The sequence below is a fragment of the Scatophagus argus genome, chromosome 15, assembly GCF_020382885.2.
Source record: "Scatophagus argus isolate fScaArg1 chromosome 15, fScaArg1.pri, whole genome shotgun sequence".
Taxonomy (NCBI): domain Eukaryota; kingdom Metazoa; phylum Chordata; class Actinopteri; family Scatophagidae; genus Scatophagus; species Scatophagus argus.
In genome coordinates, this window is record NC_058507.1 from 3,704,605 (window position 1) to 3,728,212 (window position 23,608).

At 42.0% G+C, this 23,608-nt stretch overlaps 1 protein-coding gene across 2 annotated transcripts; it reads left to right on the plus strand.

The window, feature by feature from the left end:
• The first annotated feature begins 343 nt into the window (after positions 1 to 343).
• On the plus strand, positions 344 to 23,082 carry vps39 (VPS39 subunit of HOPS complex). Of its 2 annotated transcripts, none has more exons than XM_046413095.1 (24): positions 344 to 969; positions 1,225 to 1,290; positions 1,416 to 1,480; positions 2,210 to 2,252; positions 2,539 to 2,633; positions 3,886 to 3,984; positions 4,082 to 4,174; positions 4,736 to 4,919; positions 7,074 to 7,194; positions 8,150 to 8,270; positions 8,555 to 8,684; positions 9,649 to 9,791; positions 10,024 to 10,164; positions 10,830 to 10,971; positions 12,570 to 12,656; positions 13,615 to 13,688; positions 13,895 to 14,111; positions 15,153 to 15,281; positions 15,611 to 15,713; positions 15,981 to 16,026; positions 16,939 to 17,088; positions 18,887 to 19,021; positions 20,574 to 20,665; positions 21,025 to 23,082. In XM_046413095.1, exons 1-24 carry the CDS (start codon positions 897 to 899, stop codon positions 21,104 to 21,106), a joined length of 2,631 nt encoding a protein of 876 aa, XP_046269051.1. In that variant the 5' UTR covers positions 344 to 896; the 3' UTR covers positions 21,107 to 23,082. The 2 variants fall into 2 exon arrangements, with proteins under 2 accessions (XP_046269051.1, XP_046269052.1); XM_046413096.1 differs by having other exon boundaries at positions 8,558 to 8,684.
• Positions 23,083 to 23,608: the final 526 nt, after the last annotated feature.

The window sequence follows — 23,608 nt, forward strand, 5'->3', positions numbered from 1 at the left end:
GTTTTTAAAATTACTTTTAGAAAACTTGACAGCTGTAATTATAATATTTGACTAGAAATAATGAAAGAATTGTGCTAAATTTTCACCCGTTTGTCAACAATAAAAACAATTTTACAACATTTAAAAGAATTAAATGCAGTTATTCTTTCAGATCATCTGTTACATTTTTAAGTACACACATATTAAAAAACGTTTCAATATGAATGCCACAAAATGTATAGTATATTTTCATTCTTGTTATTTCTCCTCAAGAACATGTCTCGCGAGAATTGCAATGCACCATTTGGCTGTGACTACAAATATGGTCACTGCACCTTTAATGCGTTCCTCGTGAGTGAATGCGCTGACTTCAGTCACGTGCCTGTCAAACCCCCATTCCCTCGCGCAGCCGCCGTCATCACAACTGAGGAAGTAGTAAGAAGCTAACCTGGCTAAGGAAGACTAACCGCTGCGGCTAATACAGTGTTAATTAGCTGAACTGAGTTACGTCAGTTTTTTTGTTTTTGCCGACAAATTAACTGACTCCAGTTGTTTGAATTTCGGTTGGCATGGAGTGAAGGGGAGCGATGTTTTGGAGTTGTAGCTGTTGCTTGCTAACTTCCAAGCTAGCAGGCTAACGATCAGCTGTTGTTTTGGTCGGAGAGTTAGCAGGCTAACGAGCCAAATTGCATAGTTTAACGGAAGTCAGCAATACCAGGAGAACCAGACCAGGTTTTCTCGTTGCCTTCCCAAACGCCGACGTGCTCAGTCGGTTAATGGCGACTCACAAAGGCGTACAACCCTGACAGATTTATCAGCGGTCAGGCAGTGATCTGTTGACTGACAGGCGTCAAATCGGTTTGGGATTTATCCATTAGAGCAGTCTGTAATAACTGAATCAACAATATTGCTTAAAGATGCATGACGCGTATGAACCAGTGCCTATTTTGGAAAAGCTTCCTCTTCAGATCGACTGCCTTGCGGCCTGGGGTGAGTTGTTGACACCTCATGTGTCCCACCGCTACTCTTTTCACTTGTTGACCCTGAAGCAGTCCGGCTGGGCGTTCATTGCACTGCAGTCTCGGTGGTGTCCCGCTTGTCTCGAAGTGGCTGACTTGAATAATCCTCCTGCATGCGAGTCACAGCCCAGAGTTTGACTTAAGATGTTTATGTTTGAGACTATAATGTGTCTGATATGACTGACAGCATCCTCTGAACCTCATTCTGAGTTTCTTCTTCCCTCAGAGGACTGGCTGCTTGTGGGAACAAAGCCAGGGCATCTTCTGCTCTACAGAATAAAGAAGGATGCGGGTAGGAAGAACCAAAGGAGACGTGTGATGCAGTTGATTCCTTGTGTATTTACATATCATCTCATCTTTGCGCTGCTTGCTTCAAATGAAAGTTTCAGTCATTTTTGATGTCTCTTTTCCCCTTAGGCTCCAACCGGTTTGAGGTGACACTGGAAAAATCCAATAAGAACTTCTCAAAGAAGATTCAGCAGGTAGATAAGACTGTAGGATGAGGTTCAGAATATCCACACACTAACTCTTGCATAACTCAAAAGTATGATTGGAGGAAAAATCTTGAAGTCTGGTGAGGAAAGTTGCAAAATACTTGCAGATTTTTAGGACTACATGCTGTATTAGAAATGTGAAGTTCACACTCCCTCTTTTGGTTTGAATCTGGGAATCCCACACACCTGAAGACCCGTCCATGTGTCAGCTTAGAATACCAGAGATATCTGATGTGATTGTGATGGCTCAGATCAACCTTGGCAGTGCAGATAAGACTCACAGATAGTGGCAGGAGCCCCAGGCAAACAGGGTTAAACCCCCGAGCTGTAGTGTGTTCTCAGCGCTACTGTGATGTACTGGTAATGTCCTTGTAAATGCCTGGTTTAGCCTGGATTCATTTGGGTTCACACCTCCTTTAACCCTAGAACACTAACGTCGGGTGATTTTCACCCACACAATTTTGAAGTGATCGAATTTTACAACCAAATGAAGGGATGTGTTGATACTTTCGACCAAATGTGTGCTCAGTACAGCTGTGAAAGAAAAACCAAGAGGTGGCCACTGTGTGTCCTATATGCCATGATGAACGCTGGTGTGATAAACTGTATTTTATCCGAGATATTATATCGGGTAAAATATACCCAACGTTAGTGATGGTGTTACTAATTTTAACGTTAGTGTTCTAGGGTTAATTGTGTTTCTTACTCTTTCTGCAGCTTTACGTCGTCTCTCAATACAAAATTCTTGTTAGTCTTCTGGGTAAGTTTCTCTCTCTCTCTCTCTCTCTAATTCTATTGTACTGAAACTTATGATTCTGTAAGTCACTTTGGATAAAAGCATCCGCTAAATGAAGTGTAATGTAATATACATACATATATATATATATATATCTATATATTCAGTTTTAAATATCATGCTGTTTTTTTCACCTGTTTGTTGTTTTCCAGCCTTGAACGTGCATTTTTTGTGTGTACTGACATAAACGCACAGCATTTATCTTTATGCTCTTGACACATAGAAAGTATCTAATGTGTTTGTCCTGCAGAGAACAACATCCACGTCCATGACCTCCTGACCTTCCAGCAGATCACCGTGCTGCCCAAAGCCAGAGGAGCTACACTCTTTGCCTGTGACCTGCAGGTGAGTCTCAGCCCCCCTTGTAGTTATGGCTCAGGGATTCAGGAGCTATTTCTGCAGCATTGTTAATGTACAGTACTGCTATCACATTTGCATTGCTTCTCATCCTAAATCTTTCTAGTGAGAGCAGTTTTCACTTGAGTCTGTAATCATACTGCTGAAAGTTAGTGGACTGGCTAAGAGAAACAGGACATGAGTTCGGAGTCTTACTGGTAAGACCAGGGAGTGAACCGGTTAATTCAATTCATCAGATCAGGCTCCGGCCAGTACGTGTCTTTACCAATTTGCTGTACCTCATGTACAGTATAATTGAATTTACATCACGGCTGACTGTTTCCTGGAGCTCACAGTTGTCTTTCAACCTTTTGAATGTGTATAATTAGTTTCAGCACAATAAGGACATGACTGACTTAAAGAACTAAGCTCAATCCCTCCATCACATTGAACATTTTTAGTAGTGCTTGACTTTTGGGGCATTTTGTCTTTTTTCACAAGTCACTAATGATGATACAGACAGGAAATGGTGAGGGAGGGGGATGTAAAAAGCAGCAAAGGCCACCGACTAGAATCCAGTCGGCAACAGTTGTGACCCTGCAGCCACGTGACCTGCTCTATAAAGAGCAGCTAAGGTTCTCCACGTAAGATAAGCTGAAGCATGTGTCAAGTTTCTGTTGGCTGATTTTAATGTTTTTACTGAAAGGAATGTAAAAGGTGGCAGGGAAAACATTTAGGCCTCTGTCTAAACAGCATGTTGTAAAAGTGTTCAGCAGTAATGAAGATGCACACAGTTTGCAGAAACTACAGAAACCCAAAGAATACAACATAATCTGCAACATCACTATCACAATTAACTGTGAGACTAACAGTGTTGCTCACACTAAATGTCTCTCATCAATAAAGCTAAAGTGAGGCAATCACTCCATACACTACAGGCAACCATGTATAACATAAATTAACACAAACGGTGTGTATGGTCCAAGTTGCTTACACATTAAACAGGAAAGCACCCGTACACTTGGCTCACAAATAGCCCACAAAGGGAACATGCACATGAAAGGTAATAATGTCAGTCATAAGATAAACCAATGATCAGTTTAGCTCAGTTAGGGTTTGCACGAGCATGGAACATACCACTCTTACAATAGGGGGAAACTGTCTAATATGGATTGTCCTTTGTTTCTGTGTTTGTGTGTTGTGGCCTTAAGGCTCATATTTTCCTTAATTTGAAGTCATGAATTGTATGTTTTGTCCTCAGCAAACCAGCTCAGGAGAGGAAAGGTTGAGAATGTGTGTCGCAGTGAAAAAGAAACTCCAGCTTTATTACTGGAAGGACAGAGAGTTCCACGAACTGCAGGTAAAGTAAAATATATTTTGAGATGTGACTCACTGCAATGTGGTCAAAGCCTGCTGACACATTTAGACGTCTTCATTGTTTTCTTTTTGTCCGTCAGGGGGACTTGGGTGCTCCAGATATTCCAAAGTCCATTGCCTGGTGTGAGAACTCCATATGTGTTGGTTTCAAACGAGACTATTACCTCTTTCGGGTACGTGCTACAGGAGAGGATGACACGTTTTACTCTCAGCTACCCACATCGTAACATGATACTCCACCCTTAATCCGTCTTTTGAATATGAAATCCTCACCCCCTTTAGTCTTTCACTAAGGCTCTAAAAGATTTGTGTTCCTGTAATCACTTTGAATTCATGGCAGTTAAAATTGGATGCCTATAGTGATAGTCGAAACATCCATAGAAGCCGTCAATCTGTGTGCTCAGTTTGCTTCTCTGTGAAGGGGCAGGCTGCAGTCATGTTTCAGGTGCCTTTCAGGGTCTGTAGGGAATGTTTCCTAGACAGGTTTTCACTTCAAAATGATCTTTTTATACCACTTCTGAAAGCAGGCCGCTGTATAATTAGCTCCTGTCTGTTTTGTTGTCTTTCATTTTGTGTGTTTATTTTGGGCTCTTTTTTCATATTTCTGGCTCCTGCTGTTATCAGCTCGTGTTTGGTAGTGGTATTGCCGGTCTAATTATCTTCTGTTTTGTTGTTTGTCTAAAGCACTTTGTAACTGACCCTCTGACTCTCATCCTGTCTCTCCTGTTCACCAGATTGATGGCCGTGGCTCCATCAAGGAGCTCTTCCCCACTGGGAAACAGTTGGAGCCCCTGGTCGCCCCGCTGGCTGATGGGAAGGTGGCCGTTGGTCAGGATGACCTAACTGTAGTGCTAAATGAAGAGGGCGTTTGCACCCAGAAGTGTGCCCTGAACTGGACAGACATCCCGATAGCAATGGGTAAGAAGGAGGCCAGGAGCCACCCAGTTGCTGCTGTCACTTTATCGACAAGATCTGTTGCTGTTGCTCTTGCTTACTCGCAGAACAAGCTTCTGCACACTCAGTCTAATTAGCTCTTCTGTCCTTTTCTGACTCTTGACGTCTTTGCAACTTGTATTTGATATCGATAGGAAGTGACAGCAAAGTCACAGTGTCACATGCTGAATAACAAGAGCCATAAAGCCCCCCCCTCAGCTTTCTTCCAGGGGTTAGTCTTCCAGATAACGCAGAAGGTGTTCTGCCAAAATGCGTCACGGCTGGCGGTTGATTTCACTCGACTTTGCTGTGCTTTCTTTTCGCTCTGTCACAGCATTACACAAGGTGAAAGTAGCCATCTTGGTTACAATCGAATAAACCGATACTGTCTTTTGTTAGACTTCATGGTATCACAGATTTAAACATCTATTGATTTTTACCAAGGACGTTGTCTGCTATAAACTACTTACTATTAATGGGTTGGCCTATAATAATACTCCTCTGTGCTGGCAAGAGAATAAAACCTCAGAGGACGAAACAAGGAAGCAGCACAAGGACAAACAGGTTTTCGGTGTTTGGGCACATCAGGGTGGAGGACGAGCTGCCGTGAAGAACACAGTTAGGACACTTTGAGTGAGGTCACGTGCAGGTTTTTGTTTCGCACACAAATTGGAAAACATTTTCAGAGAAAAATAATAAAATATCACAGTTCAGTCTCTTTGAGTGTGAGCACAGTCTGAAATCAATCTCCTTCCTCTTTCTGTTGTATAATAGAAGTTCCAGTTCCCGTCTGTTAAAAACAAGCTGTTGAATTGAACGCATCTATTTAAAGCATTCAGTATGTTGCCGTTTGATTTCACAGGTTAAGAAATGTTTTGTGTGTCGACTCGGCCCTGTAACAGTGCAGTTTATTCTCCTCTTGTCACACTGATTGAACAGGTTTGTTCGCACAGCACTGACTGGATATTAAAACAAATGCTCCATGACGGGTTTGCGGTAAACGCTGCCAATTATTTTGTCACATTTTGTCTTCCGGCTGCTGTGTGTCTTTTCATCATCTCTCTCTTTTCTTTGGTCTTTCCACTCTGAGCTTTGCCGCCGTTTTCCACACGTCAGTGGAGGAAACACAATTTTAGCTCAGCTTTTTTATCTCGTGACTAAGACCCCACAGCTCCGTGTTGGTAATGAGCGTAGTGGCAGGAGTGATGCAGCTCTCGCGTTGTTTTAAAGACCCTTCTTTTTGAGCTCATTGGAATGCAGGGAGTTACAATGTGAAGGGGAAATGAAGCCTCCAAGCTGTGGCTTCGTGCAGTTTGCAATTTCCTTTGGCGTGCATCGGCGAAGGACGAGAGCTGGTCAATCCAAGATGCATCTGACTGACCATCCTAAACGTTCATGGCTGGAGCAGATGGCCTGTGGGCGTAGTCTGTCCCGTACGCGTCCAACTTCAAGCCCGTCTCGCTAGCTCTGTCCAGCTGGAATTCCTGGCCCCATTAGCCTCAAGGTCTTCACCACATGATCAGAACTGTTCATGGAGGGTCAGAGGACATCAAAACTTTCAAAAGTCACGACTGATGGAAATGTAATGGTAACATTTTTCAGTGTCCATCAACATTTTTCACACAAATATGTCATCCAATTAGTGTTTCCTGCTTCTCTCTGATTTATATTACTGTAAGTTAAATACAAAACAAGTGATTTCAAACATGAAACATGACATGTTATTAGCTGGACAAGACAGGTCATCCAGGGTAGGTTAGGTAAGATGAGGTTACATCGCCTGCCACGTAAACACAACCGCCCTGCTTTGTTTTTCTTTTTCATTTCCTGTCTGCCTTTTCTCTCTCAGCTGTCTAAATAAAGAGTAAATGTTAAAACATAAAACCCTCAAACTGTATTGTCAAAATACTGCATAGATTATCCATTTTATAAAAGTGTTATTTTATTTCCGAGAACTTTAGTTACCTGCTCAATAAGGTGAACCTTTGGCCAACAGCTACTGCGTGGAAGTCTGCACATACTGGATGACTTGCAGATGCTAAATATATAAGATATTTAACGTTTGCACCTGACAAACCTGCATGCAGCAGTTTGGCTTTGGTTGACTCGCACTCAGACTTTATCCTCTTGCCTCCTCAGAGCACCAGCCTCCGTACATCATCGCCGTCCTCCCTCGGTACGTGGAGATCCGGACCTTTGAGCCGAGGCTGCTGGTGCAGAGCGTGGAGCTGCAGAGACCTCGTTTCATCACCTCCGCAGGGTAAATGGGCACAAACTGCATTGAAATACTGACTGAACCGGAGATCAAACAGATTTTGTGGTCGTGTATGTGGAGCCCAAGGTTATTGTACCTTTTTTTTAAAAAAAAAAGAAAGAAAGAAAAAAAATACTTAAATAGAATTTATATTTGTTCACATTTTGTTTACATTTGTTTACATGTGTCAAATGGTAGATTGATTGGTAATAAACTCAGCGAATAATGAGTTGTTTTATCATAGCAATTAACTGTTTTATAATGAGGACAAAGGCTTGTTTTAAGATGAATTTATTTCGTTATAAAATCTCTAAAATGATGCTCTTATAAAAACTAATTATGACTAAACTAAAAAGTAATTTGTCATAAAAATGTATCATAATGGCATGAAAAACAGATTTGATTAATTGATTAGTTATCAACTCTTAAATTGATTGCTCACTATTTTGATAATCAGTTGATTGTTTTGAGTAATTTTTCTGTTAAGAAATAATGTCCCAGTTCTCTCAAACGTGACTACTTTCTGGTTTCTTTTAGCCTTTTATAGCACTAATCTGAATATCTTTGTGTTGTGGACCAAACAAGACATTTGAGGACGTCACCTGGGGTTTTGGAAATAAAGTCATGAATGCTTTTCACCATTTTTTTGACCCAATCAATAGTTTTATCGATAATGAAAACAAGCAGTAGCTGCAGACACGATGGTGATTAAAAAAGTGAGAAATCTTCAAGGTCACAACGAGGAAATGAACACGTTTTTGGCGGCAGCAACACGGTGCAGAGCTGCAGAATTTGACTTGCAGACAAAGAATCCTCAAGAGAACATCATGCGTGATTTGCTGCTTCTCCTGGTTTCTATTCCTCATCAAAATATTACTGATGATGTCAGTTCCTCCTTACAAAGAACACACTTTACTTCCAGCCTATTCTCTCTAATCCTGTTCTCTCTTAACTTTCACAGGCCAAATATCGTATATGTTGCCAGCAACCACTTTGTGTGGCGCCTGGTGCCAGTGTCAATATCCAGCCAGATCCGGCAGCTTCTTCAGGACAAGCAGTTTGAGTTGGCTCTTCAGCTGGCGGTGAGCTTCTCTTCACTATGAAACCTTCTTATTAAATTCCTCAAGATTCAAGATTCAGTGCTGTAGCTCGGGGGGTTGAGCCTTTTATCTTGATCAGGAGCTGCACAGTAAAATGCTTTGTATGTTACAGTCAGCTTATCTCAAAGTCAACGTTTCTAAGGGCATTTCCAAGAGTAAAACATCTCACATTCTTAAAGGTTAACATCCTGATTGATAAACTGCAGCTGTTTCGCTGTAGCATGATGAATTTTTTTCTTTTCTTTTCCTCATTATTTTCCTCCCAGAAGATGAAGGATGATTCAGATGGTGATAAGAAGCAGCAGATACATCACATCCAGAATCTCTATGCCTTCAATCTGTTTTGCCAGAAGAGATTTGATGACTCAATGCAGGTGTTTGCCAAGCTCGGCACAGGTAAGGCCTTCCTCCCTCCCAGTGGACACCTGAGTCCTGCCAAATCCACAAAGTCACACTTGGATCCGAACTGTACGTGATTTATGTGTTTTAACCTGTTACACAGTAAGTGTTCACAGCAGGCCTGACGTCTAGTTTTTCACTCACTGGCTTCATGGGTAGGCTGACATGTGCACAGTGTCTGGAGACTTATGTCCAGGTATGGTCCCGAGTTGCTGTTTCACACATGAAGCACACAACAGGGGATTGCCAGACATGTTCTCACCTGCTGCTAATACTGTGTGTGGTTTAAATGAGTGCACACACACACACACACACACACACACACGCTCAGAGCCATAGCAGCACATCTTTAGTTAATCCGGAGACATCGTGCAGTTTTTCTTCCCCACTGACTACTCAAGTAGGCCGAATTTCAGTCGGCCAAGATTTGCTTGGTTTGACTGCAGCCCTCACTCATAGATTAGCCCTCTGGAAATGAAATATGTCATACTGCTGTAAGCTTTGATGAAGTGATTGAGTTTGTCTTGGTGTGATAAACACTCTTCATTTAATCCCGTTTTGCTCTGTGATGTGTTCTTCTGAATTTCTGACCAGTTAAGGTGAATTCGGTCATAATTCGGTCATAATTTATTCCTTTCTTTCTCTTCTCTTGAACTCATTAGACACCTGTTGCTTACTCTGTATTTTATATATATATATATGGAAATAATTTTATTCATGCAATGATGTCACCTTGTGTGAGACTTTATTCCACAATGATGACAAACTTTTCTTGCTCTCATGAGCTTTTGATTTCAGGTCTGGTCAATGAAAGATTTTTTTTTTTCCAGTGCGTGTTGTGGTAATTTTGTGTGTTTATATTATGCATTTTGTCCTCAGATTCTTTTCCATTTAATCAAAGGCTAATAAACAAACTCGAGGATCTTATGTGGAATAAAATTTCCCCTCCTGTGCGTTGCAGATCCCACCCATGTGATCGGCCTGTACCCAGACCTGCTGCCCTCAGACTACCGCAAACAGCTGCACTATCCCAACCCTCTGCCTACTCTGTCCGTGGCAGAGCTGGAGAAGGCTCATCTCGCTCTCATTGATTACCTCACCCAGGTGTGTGTGTGTGTGTGTGTGTGTGTGTGTGTGTGTGTGTGTGTTGAAATTGGAAAGATTCATGGAATGATGTGTGATTACAGACTATCAGACAGAGGATTTAGTTTTGATAAAGAGGAGAACAACAACCCGAGGCTCATATAATACTAAAAGATCGAGATAACCGGCGTAAATAAAAGGTGGCAGGTTATAAATAATCAGCATATTTTTGTTTGTTTGTCTGTCCTCACAGAAACGCAGCCACCTTGTGAAGCAGCTGAATGACTCCGACCCTTCGACAACATCTCCGCTCATGGAGGGCACGCCCACTATTAAAAGCCGCAAGAAACTCCTGCAGATCATTGACACCACGCTGCTGAAATGTTACCTGCATGTAAGGCCCAGATTACCTTCCTTTTCTTTCTTTTTGTGTGTTTGGTTTTGGATTTTAACAAATGGAGAAATTACCACTTTTGAGCAATAATTATTATTTGATATTGATAATTAATTCAGTGTCTTTCATTCTGAAAGTACAGCAAACATTCATCACACGTCATACTTTTTTTTTCTTAACAACCAGCCTGCAATTGTCAGGGAACCTAAGCCAAATGTTTATCTTTCACAATAAAAGTTACGGCGGCTCTTATGAACTTGGCAGCCTTCACCGTTTGCTTACAGCAAAATGTTATCACAGGAAAGAAATTCCAAACACTTGGCAGTTAACTTCACTTTGCACATCATCAAAAGGTTTTTCTTTTTAATCAGCTGACTGCTAGATTTACTTTGAAGTGACAAAAACTGAGTCAAAGTTAAAAGAGTCTGATTTGCCATCAATGTGGAAGCTTCAGTTCTGAAAGTCTGGTTTCGATTTATGGAAGCAGAACTCTTGGCAACAAAGCAAAACTTTTGATTTTCAGGACGTTCTGTGTGTCAAATTTTATCCACGGTTTAAAATAAGTCCCTGAAGTTCAAACTAACAATGTGAATATATTCAAGTATGGGAAATGTTTGTTGCTGACTTTTTTTCTGTTGTTGTTTGTTTATTTTGATCACATTCAGACCAACGTGGCCCTCGTGTCGCCGCTGCTTCGTCTGGAAAACAACCACTGCCACATCGAGGAGAGCGAGTACGTCCTGAAGAAGGCGCACAAGTACAGCGAGCTCATCATTCTGTACGAGAAGAAGGGTCTGCACCAGAAAGGTGAGAGCCTGCCCTGCACACCTGGTCCCCTTTTGTCTAGCATGAAATCTCGTCTGCAGAACATCACACATAGGTGAAACGCCTGCAGATTCTTCAAGGATTCAAGGATTCAAGGAGCTTTATTGTCATTTCACACATGTAGAAACATGAGGTGGAACAAAATTAGTTTCCCGGGTCCCAGTATAAGCCCAATAACCTACAAATATGTAGATATAAATATAAAACAGACAGAATATGAAAATATAAAAACAACCAGAATAAAAAATATAAACCTTTGCCTTTACCTTTCACTCAGCTCCGTCTCAAAAACCTGCTGTCCAGGCCAAGTACATATTTGTGTATTTGTTCTGAACTGCTCTTCTCTGCGAAAACAGTTCGAGTCCCATTTGTTACTGTGTGATTTGGGGCGTTATAATTCATTGGAAATGCTGAGGATTCATACACCTCCTTCAGCTGCTGATGGCTCCCCTGGAAAACTGGCACATATTTCGCTCCGTTGAGATCAAGATTCACAAGATTCAGGTTCACAAAGGCTTTTTTGAATAAATGGGTAATGACCACTTTCAGCTGCGTAAGGAGGTAGAATGCAAAGCATGTGTGAAAAGACACCTAGTCAACCCCCAGATAACATTAAGTACATTTTACTGCTGCTATTTTTATGCAAAAATACTTTTAGTCAAATTCCGAAAGTAGGACTTGCATCAGAGTATTTTTCCAGAGTCACATTGCTGCAGTTAGAGCGCCATTTCATTCAGCACATCAAAGGAAAACTCAATCAATTCACAATAAAATTACTGATGTGATACATTTCGTGTGAAGCGCCACAGATAACACTTAAGTCAGTCAACTGGATAATAACTGCTATCAGAGTTCAGTTTCGTTTGTCAAATTGTGGCTTATCTGTTGCAGGCTTCAGCATGACATCCGAACACATAACAACAAACCACAGTGAAGCGTCTGCTCCCAATTACACTTTCAAATTGGTTGCTGGATTTGGGCTTTCGTATTTAAATGATGGATCATTCATGCCAGAACTGCGTCGGCCCTTGTCAGCTCTCCATTCATTACCTCCCAATTCAAATACAAGAGCCATTGTATGCTGAATTGTTCCATTATGTTTACAAGCACATAACTGGTACCTATTTAATTCAGTAGATGGCAGTTATGTGCTTGTAGAAAGGCCGTATTCTGGGCACAGGGTGGAAGCCCTGTCAGGCTGCACAGTTTTATCTCAGAAGAGGTTTTCTGCATGTGGCCGACTTGTCATCCTCGTAGATCAGAGCTGTCTTAATGCTGTTGGGTTTCTGGCAACGCTCTGCGGCGGATTGCGGGCTGCTCTCGCTGCGAGCGCCGCTGGTTTTAATCGGCCTGCTGCCATTTGTGCTCGTGATGTCATGCTGCTCGAGTCTGCCTCTCTTTCTCCCCGCCAACTCAAAGCAGCTGTTCCCCGTCCGCCAGTTAACACCACATGCACTTCATCCAATTCCTGCTGACAGGGGAATTATGTAACGCTGAGCACACCAGAGTAGACGACATTTTGCCACGTTCCATCACTCAGACTAATCTCCCGTCACTTCACCCGCTTTGCCCTCTCGCAGCTCTGCAGGTGCTGCTGGACCAGTCCACCAAGGCCAACTCTCCGCTGAAGGGCCACGAGCGAACGGTGCAGTACCTCCAAAGACTGGGTGAGGACCAGCGGCCAGCTCAAGTCTGTTTCAACTTAGCACGTCGAAGATGTCGTCTCCGTTAGATAAAGTCTAATTTGTTGTGGTGATTTTGGGAAAGCCTCTGAGAAAACTCTCACCCTGATTGATTGAGGATATTGGATGTGATTTATAGTCAGCGTTCAGTTGCATGTCATAGTCTGCAGTCTTTCATATGTCTGGCACGGGCTTTAAGAGAGGATTTTATGCCATATGTGTCAGTATGTGCTGTGTGAATCGTTTGTATGCGTCCACCAAAGATGCCAAAATAGTATCCTATCCTTACTATGGTGCTGCTGAATGTGTTTTCATGAAATATGTCAGTTTCAAATTAATTTTGACACTGTGGTATAATGACTGGGTGATCACAGTGTTGCTCGTAGCCCATGATGGGGATGATTAGCAGCCTTTTTTTTAAATACCAGTTTTATTTTTCGTGTCTGTGTTTGGTTATGGTTTAAATCACTTTTCCTAAAAAGCCCTGTTTGTGGTCACAAAGAGGATGTTATTGCTTCAAGCTGAAGGGCTTTTCTCATAGTTGTAAAAGAGAGGGTTTGATTTTTTTTTTCCTTCCAACAGTCCAGAAAATTGAAAATAAGACACAAAAGCTGTGTGGAGACTCTCAGCGGCCTTTTTCTTTGAGTGCCTAGGGGGTGGTATTACTGACAATCGTCTTGATCGATTTTGACAATGAATACAGCACAGTTTTGCTGTTTCTAATAACTTCAAACAAGAGACAAGCCATTGGAACTGAAATTATAGTTTTGGATTAAGAGTACAAACAAAACTTAAATGACCATTTCTGGCAGATTTGGCAGATCATTTTTGGCAGTACAAAACCAGATTTTGTACCGTGTGTGACTCGGTCGTGTGCAGTTTCTACAACTTTACTTCTTGGTGAAGTTAAAGTGATTTCCGTGCTGTTGTCTCCGGCACACAGGGGCGGAGAATTTGGGAATCATCTTCGAGTTTTCTCCCTGGGTGCTGAAGACCAACCCGGAGGACGGCCTGAAGGTGAGACGCAGACTCACACAGGAACGGTTTACTGCTGTTTGGCTGTAGATGGAAGCTGATTCTTTGTCATACCTTTTTAATTTATATAACTTTCAATAACAATTTCACAATGACAGCACTGAGGTCAGGGACCTTCTTTGTAAGGTCAGACTGTATTTTCTGTCCACTTCCTGTGAAGAAGGTTTAAAAATCTCTTTTCTGTCCAGATCTTTACAGAGGACCTGACGGAGGTGGAGACTTTGCCCAGGCGCCAGGTGCTGAACTTCCTGAAGGAGGGCTTCAAGGAGCTCGCCATCCCGTATCTGGAGCACATCATTTACGTGTGGGACGATGAGGGCCCAGAGTTTCACAACGTGCTGATCCAGCTCTACCTGGAGACGGTTCAAGAACTCATGAAACAGTACCTCAGCTCCCTGCCAGAAGGTACGAGCCAGAGAAAACATGAAATCTAATTTTGCAGTATCTGCAGGCTCTTAAAAAGTCATGAAAGGTTTTACATTCACTCATTTTTACTACTTTAAGAACTATGAAAATGATGAAAGTAATGTTCTTAGACTGTTCAACAGTTAATTGAATTTATATTCATCCTGACCTGATGGGATTACATGTACTGACCGACAATCAGTCATTTCTACCTGAAGCAAAGCCAGAAAGCCAAACCAACTTTCACAATCAGCCTGAATACCAAAGCACTTAATTCTGATTCCTCATAGGGTTTTCATGTCCCTGCACGTGGGATCAGTTTGCCTTCGCTTGTTCGTGCACTCATAGTCGTTTCTCACTGCTTTGCAAATAAAGCCAGCGTCAGGCCTTATAATGAAGTCCATCCGTCTCCCTCTCTGTTTTGTGCCTTTTAATGATCATCAGGGGCCGCAGTGCATTGAAATGAAGCTCTGAGGCGACGCAACTACGTTTGCAGCTCATTACTGTGCACTCAGAGAAATAAACGGCTCACTCCACATCGCGTTATGAGGCGTACTGCAGTACACAGTACACATGCTAAGATGTTGTATCTCTGAGTTTGTTTGGATTTTCAGCAGTGAAGTAGCAATCAACATGACAGCATCCTGATCTTTTTCTGCACCAAAAAGAAATTCCAAAGTCTGTTTAAGCAGCAACAGCGATTTTCCAGTTCGTCTCAAATGTGCCCCGTTGAGTTCACTAATGGACAGCAGTTACTTTGCGAACAACTACCTTCAAGGTTGGTCTCTAAAATGTCATGAAGTTGCCTTATTTGGCTCACCAACGATCCAAAACCCAAAGAAATTCAATTTACTATCACAGATGAGGACTAAGAAAAACAAATATTCACTTTTGAGACTTTTGTTCAAAATTATCTTAAGAAATAATAGTTGTTTGTTTGTTGTTTTTGATTAATGTTCGTTCTGTCGATCTACTAATGGGTTTCTCCTCTACTGCTTTGCTGCAGTAAACGCTGTAATTAAAACCTCTGTGCTGCTGTAGGAGTCCCAGCTGTTGCTGCGGGGAAGGAGGAAGGCAAACTGGGAGAGTTCAGGAACAAGCTGCTGTCGTTCCTGGATATTTCAACCAGCTATGAACCGGCCAAGCTCATCAGTGACTTTCCCTTTGATGGTAAGAAGCGAGTTTGCACAGCAGACAAACAGGACGTCTCTCCTTGTTTGCTTAAGAGACAAGGATGTGGGCTGACAAGATGATGCTTTGTGATGGCACAAAAATAATAACCAACACCTTGGATGAGAAGGAAGGAAATGTTTGATACATCTCAGAAATTAAAACAGATTTTAAGGTCAGGTTACGTGTAACATGTGCCCAAGGAAAAAGTATTTGGTATATTTCCCGTCACGTCGTGTACATATGCTCTTAGTTATCGGGGAAAGTTGCTTATACTTAAGCTGAAGGGTGAGGCTTTCACCTTTTGACCTTGTTTTCCATCCCCCAAGGCCTGCTGGAGGAGCGAGCTCTGCTGCTGGGCCGGATGGGTAAACATGAACAGGCGCTCTTCATCTACGTGCACATCCTGAAAGACACCCGCATGGCTGAAGAGTGAGTACTCCTGCCGACACCACAGGATCCTGCACAACCGGCTGGCAAATTAACACCAACCATCAACCAGCCAAATGTTTGCTGGCTCCAGCAGTTTATTTGACTTACAGTGAGGAATTAATTTCTGACCGTTGAGAGTTTAAAAGCGGTAAAAATGAGTTGACTCGTTCTGTGTGGTGGCAGATCAGTTCGTCAACATGACGGAAAAACGAGCAGAACTTTGATGTTTCATCTTTGCTCATGAGTTTCTCTGTGTGTGCCCTGCAGATACTGTCACCGGCATTACAACAGTTCAGTCGAAGGGAATAAAGATGTAAGTTTTTGTTTTGTTCCTGAATTGTTCTTTGTCCTGTTGGATTTTATTATATCCGTTTGTGTGGGTTTTTTTGTTTTTTTTCAGACCACTTTTACTTTACGTACACTCTGCTGCTTTCTGCTAAGTGCATTTTGTGTCTGCAGAAATTACTTTACAAATATAATGGAGTATTTATGCCTGAAGCTTCTGATGACAGGCAAACTGCTAGTTCTGCAAAAACCATGATCTCAGAAATGAGAGCTAATATTGTCTGTTATTTGTGTAAAGTGTTGTTTGATTGCGCGACCAAACGAGACCAAAGTAAACGTGATGAACATTAATGAATAAGCATTGGATTGGAGGGGAAATTCAATAGATCGTTGAATACTGGGGTGTAAAGTCTACTGTTAATATTAAACTCATTGTTACAAGCTGATTTGGAGGTCAACAGAAATCTAAACTGGGAAATGGATGAGAAGATCGACACCACGTTCATGTCTGCCCTTTAAAATGAAGCCACAGCCAGCAGCTTGTTGGCTCAGCTTAGTTGACTGGAGACTGGAAACAGCTGGCGTGGCTCTCCAGCTTAAAGTACAGCTAAAGTTCAATGATTAACGCTCATATCTCGTTCGTGTTTTCCCAAAATGTTCTGCTGTTTCTGCATGTGAGCTCAGCATGTTTCATTTTTTTCATTATTTAGGAAAATTTCTTGCCTAATTTTTCTTATCTAATCTTTTCCTCTTGAAACTTATCAAATATTATGTATTGCGTTATCTCACTGAGTGTATTAATTAATTAAACCTTTTTTTTTTCTTTTGTACAGTTGTTCTTTGCTGCTTCTCGGTCTCTCGTCGCTGAGAAACGAGAGGGTCTGATTCAGATGAGGTGTGAATCAAGCCGTGTGTTAACGGCTGCGTTTCTTTCCTTCAGGTTTATCTGTCTTTGCTGCAAATGTACCTGTCACCTCCTGACGTCCACTCTCTGGGGCCCATTAAGATGGAGCTGTCGGAGCCTCAGGCCAACCTCCAGGCGGCCCTGCACGTCCTGGAGCTGCACCACAGCAAACTCAACACCACCAAGGTAGAAGCAGCAACACAGCAGCTGTCCGTTCATCACCAGGCTGACTGAAGAGCTAACGTTTTCACACACGGAAAAGTACTTCTGACATGTTTCTTTCCACAGCAAACTCAAAATTCAAGCTGCTCATTAAATCAGAAACTAAGAATTATCTTCTAACTGAACCCAGAGGTTTGCTGCTATGACTCTGTGTCATTGCTCTAATTTGGCAGTCAGTGCTAATTCAGACAAGACGCGGCGGCACTGAGAGTGAAACTGATAAGAGTCGTCTTGTTTGGGCTGCTTTAAAATGAGATAACGCGATTAGCGGTGACACGGAATTAGTCGTTTGGTGTTTGGTGCGGCTGAACTGAAATGCAGCTCGTTTAAGGATTTGATTGAGATTGTTTTTAGAACGGGATGAGAGGGGTTTGCACCGTCGCGGTTCATCAAGCCGCTGCCTCTGCGATAGAAAAGATCCAGCGACCGGAGCAGAGATTTCCACCGGGGTGCTGGTCTCCCTCGAGAGTCGTCTGCTGTTCAACGTGAATATCTTTGATGTTTTGACTACCTGAGCCCAGAACCAAAATAGAAAAAGCATTAATTAAATAATAGCTGTTCGAGCTCATCATCGGCCCTTCCTGTCGCAACCTGACTGCTGTCTGGTGATGAAGATGTCCCTCGAAGGACACTTTATGAAGATATTTGGTTTGCAGTCACTCAGCAGATTGCATATTCTTTCCTTCCATATCTTATTGCAGAGGAACAGAGACACAGTCTTTGAAACGCCTCCGCTGTGTCGCTGCCAATATTCTAATAAAACGTGTATCAGTTCTGGGTCATATTCTTCTGCGCCATCACTGGCTGTGTTGTATCTGTGTTTTAAAGTGGATGTGATTGTGTGTGAAAGGCCCCGCTGAACTACATCCAGCCACAGAAATGTCAAATTAAAGAGTCTCTCAAGGGGAACACTGCAGGTTTATATGAATGTTGAGGCTCAGATCCCGCAGCCAGGATCCCCCCCGTCCTGCCTCCCTGAGCTTTAATGGCACCGGGCTTTCATTTCCCCTGGACTCGCTCCCAACCTCTGCCTCGCCAAGAGGGCACGAGGACGAGTGAACAAAACTTCAGGCTAAGCTTCCAACATCATTATTTATTTTTCTGTCTTTGTTAGTCAAACTGCAACTAAAGATGATTGGTGCTCTCACTGCTGTGGTAGCAGGTTGGGCTGTCATAAAGGCCATCAGAAAATAAAACTGGATTGTATACTATTTGAAGTATTACACAAACTGCCTATTAAACTGGTCTTTTAAGTAACTTGTTTTTAAATAGTGGTGAATCACCTCACTGTCTGCTGTTAGAATTAAAGTTGAATTATATATGAACTAAATTCCAGCTCCGTTTCTGTGCAGAAACCTCTCACTGCTTTAAGCTGTCTGAGTGTAACTGGGCCGTTTGTACTGATTTCATTTCATTAAGACGAGCGAGAAAGCGACAGGCTGACTGGGCCTCGGATGTTTAGTCTCACGCAGAAACGTGCAGACAAGTTATTTTGATCACTAAAGGTGAGACAAGATGCTCATGTTGGGATGTCGGGTAACAAACAAATGACTCACTTTAGGCACAGCAAATTACTGTTCATAAAGTCAGTATTATTGATTTTAGTTATGTTCATTTTTTGAATTTTGAGTTTTTATAATGAATGTGAAAATGACAATTGTGTTTCGCACAGCATCCCTGCTAGAGGAGATGCCCATAAATGACACAAATAACGTCTGGCCGACATTGTTTGACAAACTGTTGTTTTTTTTGTTTCTTCCAGGCCATCAATCTGCTCCCAGCTAACACTCAGATCCGAGAGATCCGGGTCTTCCTGGAGAGCGTCCTGGAGGAGAAGGCCCAGAGGAAACGCTGCAACCAGGTGCTGAAGAGTCTGCTGCAGGCTGAGTTCCTCAGGGTGAGTCCTGCACAAGCTGTAGATGTGCTGATTCAAGTAGATTAGATTAAAACACCGCTTGTAAACATCTAATGTAGCCACTGACCCAGTGGGGTCAACTGACGGTTGGGAAAGGTTAAGAAGAAGTGGTTACAAGCTGGCTTGGTGAGAGCTCTTTATTGTGTATCAGGGACCTTGCCCTCCTGAAGAACACGATGAGATGCTTTATTGATCCCCACAGAGAAATAGTGTGTTTATGGGCTTCCCTCTGGGGAAGTCGCAGGGAGACTGAGCGAGATGCTTCTCTTCGCCTCCGAGGGATTCAGTGCAGTTTCAAGGGCACTTCAGCGTGGCAGCTTTGTGCAGGTGTGACACAGGAAGCTCAGGTTGAAGTGCAGTCGTCAGAACCACATGATCATTCAAATGTTAACCGATAGAGAGGAAGCTGAAGATTTGAATCTGTAACAGCATGAATGAACTCAGCAACTCCTCTGGTCGAGTGTCTGTTGTTTACCTACAACATTAGCTCATCACTTGTGGCTTCAGTTCCAGTTCAGGCAATGATGTGACTATAAAACAATTATCAATTCATCATGATTCCTCAGTTTTTGAGTTTCTATGGTGATTTATTTTTCCTCACTTTTAAAACTCTATGTGGAATGATCCATAATTTAAATAAACAGATGAATTTACTGCCATCCTCACCGAAACTGGGCGATGGAGCCAAAGATGGCGTCCACATGACACGTCTGTCGTGACCTCTCCAGCTCCAAATCTTGCATTTGATGTTGCTCTGATCCGTAATGAGGTCCATCATGTTTCACCACACAGCCGGCTCAGCTGAGAGGATCGTAGTGTCCGTTCATTAGCGTAGGCAGTGACGGGAGCAGACACGAGTCTCGTTTATGAAGAAACCAGAGAAGATGCTGCAGGGGCTCCCAGCCTCGTGTGACCCTTAATGCAGCAGAGTCTATTTACGGGCCCTGGTCACAGGTTGCATGTCCAGCAGAGGAGAGCAGTTCAATTAAAGATTGATTTTTCCTTGTCAGATTGTTTCACTTGATTAAAGTCCAGCTGAAATTACATTGTTTGCTGCAGTCTGCCACTGAATGTCACGTCAGTCTGTTTTAGAAGCTGGTCAACACGCCATCTGCCCACCGCTTGTAAGCTTCTTCTTAATGAGGATTTCTTATATTTCCCCAAATACTTTCCCCTGCAATTTTGATAACAACAATAATAATAATAATAATTAACCTATTTAATAATAAATTTAAAACACACATTTGTAATCATCACACACTGACACAAGGAAAACTTTGCAAGGGGAAAAAAACAAGCAAGTATAGGAGAAAAATTCCCAAAAATAAACATACAGCTTGATACACCTTTAATTTTCTCTCAACACTTTAAAATAATTTGGAGACTGGGGGTCCTCAGTGTTTGATCCACAGGGGATCTCTGACAGAAACACATGGAGATTTGCGTACGATAGTTTTACATTCACGTTAAATATGTCAAGTCTGATTTAGTGTGGCGTCTGTCTCTGCTCACCTTGCATGCTTTCTGCTTTCAGGTGCAGGAGGAGCGAATCTTCCACCAGCAGGTTAAATGTGTCATCACAGAGGAGAAGACCTGCAGAGTCTGCAAGAAGAAAATCGGAAACAGGTGAAAGGCTTTTTCTCAGTGTCTGCACATTAAATATGCATGTCAACCTTTCTCAGTTATAGATGTTTGTATGCTTAAAGTTGTATCCTTTGTGTCTTTTTCTGATCCTTTATATCCTTTCATAGTCAATCCTGATTCATTTGGTTATTATGATGCCGTCTGTGGATAGTAACAGCATCTTCCATTTTAAATCTTATCACATTTTTATTCCCTGAGCCGATGTTTAATTTCATACCGTGTGTATTTTTATTTTGCTGTTTGCGCGTTTTTTTGTTTAATTAAACGCTCATTTATCTGCTGCGGCGCAGTGAGTGATAATCCTACCAACAGCGACGCCGTCGTTTATCTTTCTCTTCCAGTGCGTTTGCCAGGTATCCCAACAGCGTGGTGGTGCATTACTTCTGCTGCAAAGACCGCAACGTGTGTCCCACTGAGCAGTAACCGCTTCACCTGATAGTGACTGTTGACTCGTAAATAACCACACACACACACACACACACACACACACACACACACACACACACACCTTCCCTCTCTGTGGACTTTAATGCTCGGACACCTTTGAACTGGAAGTGCTGCAGTTGTCTGCCAGGCTGTGGCATCAGACGCTTGTATTCAAAGCACCTTACAGAACTCAGAGTGCAGACATTTTGTTTTTAACCTGAGCTGACCTTGGACGCGGTTGTTATCGTGCTCTAACAGCTGAGCAGAACGGGACCTCCTCATGCAAAGCAAAAGGCAGCAGCTTTCTTTGTGTCCATGCACGAAGTCACTGGAGGGACGTCCGGGGTCGCTCGACACGAGGGGGGAAAATTAAAGAGGACGAGGGACTCTGACATTTGAAAAGCATGTGTCACTGTAACGCTGGGAGGGATTCGCCGCCCCTGCGCGTCGTTTCGCAAAGAAAATGGGCGCCACCGACAGACGCCCAGAGGAAGAGGAGCTGCAACGACAGGAGTTAGTGCTCGTTTTCACCAAGAGATGATTACAAGCTTTGCTCAGCGGTTTTATTGTTGTTTTTCCTTTCTCTTCCTGCCTCTCGCTGTCTCCCACCCCTCCTGAAACACTGTGTAGGCCTCACTGCTTAATATGCCATATACACTCTGCAGGAGTACTGTTAAATGCCTTTTAGGACTCTGAAGATTGTATTTAAAGTGAGGTCACATGTCTCATCTTTTTTGTTAGCATGTGCTGGTGCTGACTAAGTGAAGCAGTATTCGTCCTACAGCGTGTTTTTGTGTTTGATTGAGGCGGCTTCCTGTGCTCACGTCATTGGTGGTGACGTCCTTTTCACCGTCTTCACAGTGTGTGAACGACTGCTACCGCACACCTTGGTATTTATTTTTGTTTTTGTTGTTTCCCCCCCCGACATTAAACATTTTATGAAGTAGAACTGTGAGGCTAAGTAACTTTTGAAAAGACAGAATATTAACACAAAATGTTCCTTTTACATTTTCCACAGAAAATTAATCTGCAGCTTTTTTGATAATCGGTTTAATTGTTTTTAAGTTGTTTTTCAAGCAAAAGTGCAAAAATTCACTGTTTCCAGCTGCTCAGCTTTGAGGATTTGCTGTTTTTTTAATGGGCTCGCACACAAGCAAATTATGAAAATATCACTGTGGGTCCAGTAAAATGATAAATGTTTGTTTTGTTTACTTTTTTCACTTCCAGACTAAACTGAAGCAGCAAAACCCCTCAGGGGTTGTGTGTGTTGAACTGAGCAAGAGTGTGTTTTATTGCTCAGCTTTTTATATGTAAAAGGCACATTTTGTTATTTATTCTTTCAAAAGTTACGTATTCTCACGGTATCGCAAAGTTACAGCACTTTAGATGTTACTTTGGTTGTTAATTTATTGTCAAACCACACATCGGTATGATGAGAACATGGATGGGAGTTACTCAGAAGGTTTGATTGATTTGTGCATTTTGATAGCAATATTGTCAGAGAATGTGTCTGTTTACCGTCTGCATGGGAGCTAATTCAACAAGCAGCACTCCTCGGCTTATTAAAAATGAAATAAAGCAATGAATGTATATCTTGAGACTGATTTGCGCTCCACAGTGTCATTGCTCTGTGACACTCTTTATTTTACATGACTCAGACTTGTCTTTTAACCAATAAGTCTGAGCAGCCGGGAGAATTTTTGCGACATTTTTAAGTTAACTTCCTTCCAAGTTGTAGCATAACCTGCATCTCCTGCTCTTCTACTCTGAAAGGTTTGCACACGTCTTCTGCCAAGACTGTTTCTGAATATTTGTTTTTAGTGTGAACATTTGTACCACTGTGTGTATACTGTACAAAGCCTGAGAATATTAATGACAAACTTCTCGTTGAAGTAATTTGAATCTGAGGGGGATACGTCTGTCTGTCTGTCTGTCAGGCTTTGATTGGTAATAAACAAGCATTTCCAGTCTTATTTTGTGTCCGTGTGAAACCACACCGTCTGTCACGTGTTCACACTGCTGCTGTTTACTCTGTAGGTGTTAACATCTAATTTTTGTTTACATTTTGATTCAGTAGATGAAAGAATAAAGTACAGAAGCCCATTAAAGGAGAATAAGTAATTGAAGTCAGTTTAAAGATTCAAACTTAAAAGCTGCTATGTAAAAAAGATGATTCAGTATTATATTATTATTATTTATCAAATTAACATCCCTTGTTAATTTTTGTGATAAATATTGAGTAAATCAAATTGTCTTAAATTGGGTTAAGAATGTCATTATAATCCAGTCAAATTTGTCTTAACTGAAACGTAGTATCCTGCTATACTGAGTTGTTAGTGTATGATTATGAACATTAGGATTCCTGAAGTCAAACGTATAATTTAAAATGATGAGAAAGTACATTTTAAGATAAGATATTCCTTTATTATTCCCACAGAGGGGAAATTCTCATTTTTCTTTTTTTTTTAAAAAAGGATATAATTTAGAATTTAATTTGTA

Excerpts from the sequence above, each read along its gene's own strand:
- vps39 (XM_046413095.1), top strand. The coding sequence starts at position 897 with ATGCATGACGCGTATGAACCAGTGCCTATTTTGGAAAAGCTTCCTCTT. Across the intron at positions 10,972-12,569 it reads GAAGGGTCTGCACCAGAAAG|CTCTGCAGGTGCTGCTGGAC; the intron begins GTGAGAGCCTGC and ends GCCCTCTCGCAG. Across the intron at positions 12,657-13,614 it reads GCAGTACCTCCAAAGACTGG|GGGCGGAGAATTTGGGAATC; the intron begins GTGAGGACCAGC and ends TCCGGCACACAG.